The 7,564-nt window shown below is 41.8% G+C and overlaps 1 protein-coding gene and 1 pseudogene across 2 annotated transcripts in view; both read right to left on the bottom strand.

Annotated features, from left to right (window-relative positions):
- The window catches only part of Drg1 (developmentally regulated GTP binding protein 1), a 44,044-nt gene that overhangs the window by 19,732 nt on the left and 16,748 nt on the right, over positions 1 to 7,564 (bottom strand). For both annotated transcript variants that reach the window (XM_010603829.3, XM_010603828.3), the window contains exons 3-4: positions 6,679 to 6,854; positions 299 to 368 (exon numbers count right to left, since the gene is read on the bottom strand). In XM_010603829.3, coding sequence (XP_010602131.1) covers positions 299 to 368; positions 6,679 to 6,854 — 246 coding nt within the window. The remainder of the gene's footprint in view (positions 1 to 298; positions 369 to 6,678; positions 6,855 to 7,564) is intronic.
- LOC104848260 lies at positions 2,024 to 2,888 on the bottom strand (annotated as a pseudogene).

Below are 7,564 nucleotides of genomic sequence, written 5' to 3'. Positions count from 1 at the left end.
CTCCATTATACACACACACACGCACACACACACACTGGACAAAGTGTAGTACTTACTTCTCTTTTCCCATCCTTAGTTTTTCACCTAAAAAGCATGTCTGGTCTATTCCTGTGGTGGAGATCTCTTGAAATTTTGACATTTTACTCAATAAAAATGTTTTGACATTTTAGTACTCAAAAATATTTAAAAGGCTGGCGATGTAACTCAGTGTGAAGGCCCTGAATTCATTCCCTAGTACAAAAAAGAAGAAAGAGAAAGACAGACAGAGGGAGGCAATCCCAGGACTGGAGTCACTCACCTGCAATGACTTGACGACCTCTACCTTTCCCATCCTTGGCACCTTCGATGATACCTGGGAGATCTAGGAGCTGCAAAAGTAAGGGCAGGAGGAAGAAGAGGAAAGGAACAACCAATTATAAATCTGAACAGACCAACACAATGATTTCTTTCTCAAATATCCAAAATGTATGAGAAATAAAACTTCCTTACAAGTCAGTGTGTAATTTTACTTTCACTAAACATCTAGTAATTGTTAGCTACAGGCTTTTAATACACTTTTCCTAGGCTGAAATGCATAATATCCCTATCAAAGATAATAGTTCAAGCTCAGAGTTAAGAGAGTTGCCCAAAGTCACAATCCTAATAAATCAGATTTTAACTCATGCATTTGGGGCCAAAACTCATTATTCTACATTACTGTCTTTCAGTGTTCACCCACCTTTCTGAAGGCTGAGCCTCTACATAGATTCCTCACTGCAAATCATAGCCAGATCTTGACACTACATGTGATACTGAGAATGTAGTAAAATCCCAACTCAAAAACTTCTGCAGGAAGGGTCGGGGATCTGACTCAGTGATTCTGCTGTCTGCTTCACAAGCACAAGGACCCAAGTTTAACCCATGGTACCAAAATAAAAACAACAACAACAAAACACTTCTACAGTGGATCTTACCACACAAAAGATTCACCAGGAAAACTATTAAAGATGTAGACAGCTGAGACCCATTACTGCAGATCCTGATTTGGAATGGCCATACAAGGGTGTCAAAACCTCCACAGGTGACTGTTAAAGATCTTTACTGTTAACGTACTTAACAACCAAAACCCCTCCTTAAAATTTTTTTTTAATTTTAAAAGGCAAAAGAATACACTGTTGAAACGGAGGGCAGGGATAAGAGGAAAAACTGAGAACCAAGACCTGTCATGTAAAGGTACAAGATCCTAATAATGAATGTAACTGTACTGTATACCTAAAATGTACCGATAAACTAAAAAAACAAAACAAAACAAAAAAAACTGTTGAGTGGAAGATTAAAGCGGTAAACACCCCTTTATTAAAGTGGAGTCTCCCAACTTGTGGAGTCCCCTAACATTGTAACATATGTATTGTAATATATATATATGTTTTGGGGGGTACTGGGGGTCGAACTAGGGACCTCCCACTTGGGAGGCAGGCACTGAAACCAATGAGTAAATCCCCAGCCCTATATATATTTTTAAAAGAAAAGCAAACATGAAACTTACAACCTGGACTTCACACCCCAGGCCATGCTTACTTTATGCACAGCTCCTACTCAGGGAATCTAGACCTCCAGACCTGAGCAGGGGCCCCTCCTCCCAAAAGCCTGAAAAAGCCCTGAGTGGAAAAAAGGGCAGACACATACCTACTCAGAAACTCAGAAAACACACACACACACACACACACACACACACACACACACACACCCTGGACTCTCCTCCTCCATATGGAGCCCTTAAATATGCACACCTTCGTACTTCCCTCACTCACAGAGGGACAATGACTGCCTTCTCCCTTCCCTTTGGCTCTCAGTGCCATTAGGAAAGCTTAGTTTCTTGCCCTGGACATGTAGGAAACCACGCACACACTGCTGCCCATTCTCTCCTCTATCCCACCGGGCAGGGTCCAATGGAAATCCTGAAGGAGGCTGTCCAGCTGGGGTAGACATGGAGGGAGAACATGAAGGGGCATCTAAGGAGTGGGCCCTAAACAGTCATTAATGCTCAAGGGAAGGGACAGTAAAGATATAGCCACCACCTGCTCGAATCTGCTCCTTGTGCCAACTTCACATTCTCCTGCTCAAGGGAGAGTGGGGGCTGCTCCAGGCAGCAGCCGATCATGAGTTGGTACACGAAGACACCTGCAATGGAGCCCAGGAGCGGAGAGACATGAAGACTTCTGAACCACCAATGGCAGTGAAAAGGAAGGGACCAAAGTCCCAGGGGCAGGGTTGGCGGTGTAGCCAGAGCTGAAGGCCATGGAGGTGTCAATGACTAGGACCATAAGGTCCACGGGGAAGGCCTCCAGGCCACAGGTAACGGGATAGTTGTAGGGGTCAATGATGGCCAGCACACATACTATGAGGGAGGTTGTGCCTATGAACTGGTTGAAGAAGCCACTGACCATGTCCAAGTGTCCAGAGTGGCAGGTGGCACAGAAGCCAGGTGTGCCATTGGGACCCAAGACTATAAGCTCATTGTTGGCAAAGCTCCAGATAGCATCATAATACAGCCCAAAAATAATCCCAGCACCCAAGAAGGCTCCCAGCGTCTGAGCCAGGGTAGATGAGCAGTTTGATCCAGAGCTCTCATGCCAGGAAGCACGTGGCAAAGGTCACAGCAGAGTTCAGGTGGGACCCAGAGACCTGGCCAGCTATGAGGATGCCCAGGGTGAAAGCAAAGCCAACGGCCAGGTTGATGGTGAGGAAGCCACCATGTGTGCCCTGGCTGAGCACTACATGGCCACAGAGCCACAAGCAAACATCACGAGGATAAGGGTCCCCAGACACTCCGCCATCGCATGAGGCAGCCAACAGCAGATATGGATCATCTCCCTGCAGTGTGACACCAGCTCCTCCTGTCAACCCATGGCTCTGGCAGCAAGCGGTAGGTGTGTCAGGCACAGTGAGCAGAGGCCCTACCTTATAATCTTAAATGGTTCTAATCCTTATCCCTCTTCCACTAAATTACAGATAACAAAAATCACCTTTTTTTCTTTCAGTGGTTTATGGAAATTAAACCCAGGGCCTTCACAAAGAGCCTCTAAAGCCTTTTTTTTTTTTTTTTTTTTTTTTATTAACACATGTTCTCACTAAATCACTAAATTGCCCAAGCTGGATCTCAACTTGTGACCTTTCTGCCTCAGCCTCCCTGCCCTGAGTGCTGACAGGGAGGCTGAGGCAGGAAGATTACTGAGTTCCAGGCCAGCTCACATAGTAAGCTCAAAGATAGCCTGACCTATAGAGCCAGGCTCTGTCTGGATCAGTTAATATTTTAAAAAATATTTCACAGCAGACATCTTAAGGCAGTTAAGCACACCTAAAATATTTACATGGTTTCTGGAGAAAGAGGAGAACAGAGGTAGAAGGGAGAAGCAGGAAAAAAAGCACCCTGCAAAGTGGGGTACAGGGCCACAAAAAAAAAAAAAAATCAAAGAGAAGAGTTCAGTAGCTCTTTATTCTGCTGTCAAAAGCCCCTTCAATAGGTGGTAACAGAATCTCATCACGAAATAAGTTACTCTCTGAGCTGCCAAAGCTAAGACTATCAATAAGACTCGAAACCATCCAGAATCAACCCATGGTCCATACACCTGTGTTTCCTAATGCTCTTTTTTTGGTACTGGGGATTGAACTCAGGCCCTTGCACTTGCAAGGCAACTGCTGGAACCAGAGCTAATCCCTGGCCCAGTGTTTCCTAATTCTTGTTACATACATTTAGACATAAGATCCCAGAAAAAGATAAGACCCAATACAGTTTCTGCATGGGCACCTAATCAGCAATAAAAGGGTCACTAAAAATTATCACCAGAACACAGGTTCCTTCCTACTTCAGATTCTAAAAAAAGCATGAATGCATCTCACAACTCATTGTGTAGCTCAGGAAGAAGAAAAACAAATGCCTACACTTTGGCTTTCAAACTATGTACTAAGACAGTCTGGGGTACTCATGAGCTGACAGGTAGGACAGCCCATTGGCTATCCTAAATTTTCAAGAGAAACACAGCAATTATTTTTTCTTTTTTTAGTTTGGGGAATAATTGAACTTGGGACCTTGCGCTTGCAAGGCAGGCGACAGCACCACTGAGCTAAATCCCCAGCCCTACACAGCAATATTTAATTTGTATCAGATACCAATAGAACTACTAGCTCCAGCAGCTGACAATTTCAGCAATCGCACTACGCTGTTTTCAGTTACATCAGTTCCAAATCTTGGAAAGCTGGATTTTTTTTTTAGCAGTTGCTATGGAAAAAATAAGTATCACATAAATATTAGTGTGGGAAAGGAAATACATATGGCAGCACCTAACTCCAACATTTGAAGAGTCATGTAGCATGCAAAAGGTACATATTCCATTAGTAAATGCCTGTGGTTAAAGAGACATAAATACTTCAGTTGTTTGGACTAAACTATTTAACAAATGGAACCGAGCAGTTTGCAGTCTTTATTGTAATGATGATACTGCTCGACTACAAACCCTGAAACAATACAGCTTTTAAACTTAAAACATTTGGTAAAACTATCACTGAGTTTTTTTCTGTTGCCAATAGGAAACTGCTTTCCATTAATGGAGAATACATGCCCTTTATGCATTTTAAATATCACAATATTTATAAATGTGGCTTGGAGAAATTGTTTTAATTCTTTTTCCTAATTTTCTTTCTCTAGGATAGAGTCTTTCAACAAGTAATTTGTAGTAATGACTGTGCAGACTTCAATTTTGGAGCGTAGTAGTTAGTTATGTTAAAGATTAACTATTTGGTTGTACTGAAGCCAACACAGGACTTGCTGCTGTGTCTTCCTTCTTCAGTGATAAATAAAATACTCACAGAATTTTAGTGTTAAAAAAAAGGAACCATACAATATTTTTGTTTGTCTAGGGAACACCATAAAAAACTGGCACACAGGGCCAGGGATTTAGCTCAGTGGCTCTCCTGGCTGCCTCAAAAGCACAAGGTCCTGAGTTTGATTCCTGGTACAAAAAAAAAAAAAAAAAAAAAAATTGGCACACAGCTGTAATCCCACCTACTCAGGAGACTGAAACAGGAGGATTACAAATTCATAGTCAGCCTAGGCAAGGAGTAAGAACTTGTCCCAAAATTAAAAATGACAAGAGGGGCCAAGGCAAGCGCAAGGTCCTGAGCTCGATCCCCAGTACCACGGGGTCCAATCTGCAATACTGACAAATAAATAAATGAGACACAAAAAGGTAGCAAGAAATAATTGCTGAGATATTCAGGGTACAATGATTCAAGAAAGTTTAGGAACCTCTTAACAAAAACTCAAATGTCCCCAAAATTCAGAATGTTTTTTTTTTTTTTTTTTTTTTTTTTTTGGTACCAGGGATTGAACTCAGGTCCTTGTGCTTCTGAGTCTGGCAGCAGAACCACTGAGCAAAATCCCCGGCCCTGTGGATTCTTAACTATACAGCCAACAAGAGTATGTTCCACTGTATGCTATATATACCTTCTTTCATACCCATGAAGACCCCTTGTTTAGAGCCCTAAACCTATTTTTCTAGAAGAACGTCTTAGGAGAACAATTTTGTTTTGTTTTGTTGAGACAGGGTCTCACTATGTAGTTGAGACTGACCTGGAACTCACTATGTAGCCCAGGCTGGTCTTGAACTCACAGTGATCCTCCTGCCTCAGCCTCCTGAGTGCTGGGATTACAGGCGTGCGCCACCATGCCTGGCTAGGAGAACAACTTTATTAGACCTCACAGATAAGAATTCCCTTCTAAAAAGGTCGGATCATATTATTTACTTGAAAGTTTTTTATAATTCCTAGCTACAAACAAAAATCAATGTCCTTAGCATATACACAAACCCTATCATAATTCAGTCCCAACTTACCTTTCTAGATTTAGCTTCCAGCACTCTGGCCCCACACACTCTCACATGACAGCAAAATATTTACCATTATTACTGCCTGAAATGCTCTTCTCCCTTCTCTGCCTGGTGAAATTCTATACTAACTTTAATTCTCACTTGCTATATCACTTTCTACATCAAGTCTTTGTCTTACTAGACCTTCTTCTCCAACGCTCAGGTGAAAAACTATTTTTTTTTCTTTCCTTTTTTTTTTTTTTGGTACCAAGGATCAAACTTGGCCCTTGTGCTTGCAGGGCAGACAGCAGAACCACTGAGCCAAATCCCCAGCACAAAAAACTATTTCCCCAGGCACAGTTCCTCTATTTTTTCTTGTTTGGGTGTTTTTTGTTTGTTTGTTTTTTGGTGAGTCAGGTTCTCACCATGTAGTTCAGACTGACTTTCAACTCACTGCAATCCTCGTACCTCAACCTCCTGTGTGCTGGAATTACAGGCATGCACTATTATGGCCAGCACTAATCCTCTATATTATTTCATTTTTGCACTGCTCTATCCGCCCTGCCAGACAATAAGGGTCCAGATCAAAACTCAGCCAGGTGTGGTGGCACATGCCTGCAATCCCAGCACTTGGGAAACTGAGGCAAGCGAATCGCCACAAGTTCAAGGCCCACCTGGGCTACATATTGAATTCAAGGCCATCTGAACTACATAGTGAGACCATGCCTCAAAACAAACAGCAACAAACTCAGACCTGGCATACAGTGAGCTCCCAAAAGTACAATGAACAAAACTATGGATTTCTTTGCTTCCTTGGCCTGTAGGCCTGACTCACCTGGATCTTGGCACCTTTGTATCTGATAACACCAGGCACAGTAGTCAGAGTAGTGAACTCATAGGCTGCCACCTCAGAATATACTCCTGCCAGGTTACTCAGCAGCGTTGACTTCCCCACAGATGGAAAGCCCACAAAGCCAATTCGAGCATCACCTGTCTTGGCCACATCAAAACCTAAAGCAGTAAACATTAAAAGGAGAAGCTTTATCTAGATGAGGTAAAATGTATGAATTTTATTCACATTTTTGCTGCTCATCTCTCTAGGTCCCATATCTCAAAACTTTTTCTGGTTTACCTCTGAAGTAGAACTGAAGCACACATACTTCCTCTACATCAATTCACAACATTCAGTGCAGTGTTTCATAAAAAAACTGCATTCCTCCATCATTTCAATTGTCATGTACCTTTTTAGTAGATATATTTAAGATATGAATATTTTTAAATAGGGAGTTGTCTTAAGACACCCTGTGAATGGTGTAATTGACATGGTTTTGTTTTGCCAAATGGCTGCAAAAAAATACAAAACTAAATCTGCGCCTTTCCCTAGCAAGCATATGGAGCTATATGAAGCTTCCTTTAGGTTCTACACTTATCTCTCTTGGCTTCAACTTCTTATTCTTACCTTCATTTTCCCTTTTTAACAATTTCCTTATTTATTTTAATCTTGGCAATGGTATAGATTTATATACTTCTACAAGCCAATGCAAATCTGTTTTGGATCAGTACAGACTACAGATAAAACCGTAATTAAAAAAAAAAAAAGAAAGAAAGAAAAGAAAGAAAGAAAGAAAAAAGCCGGGGATTTAGCTTAGCAGTTCGGTGGACTGCCTTGCAAGTGCAAGGACCTAAGTTCAATCCCCGGTACCAAAAAAAAAAAAAAAAAA

Source organism: Fukomys damarensis, unplaced genomic scaffold (genome assembly GCF_012274545.1).
Source record: "Fukomys damarensis isolate Sample0158 unplaced genomic scaffold, DMR_v1.0_HiC HiC_scaffold_12, whole genome shotgun sequence".
NCBI classification, from domain to species: Eukaryota; Metazoa; Chordata; class Mammalia; order Rodentia; family Bathyergidae; genus Fukomys; species Fukomys damarensis.
Note: the sequence above shows the minus strand (reverse complement) of the source record. Positions and strands in the feature narration are given on the sequence as shown.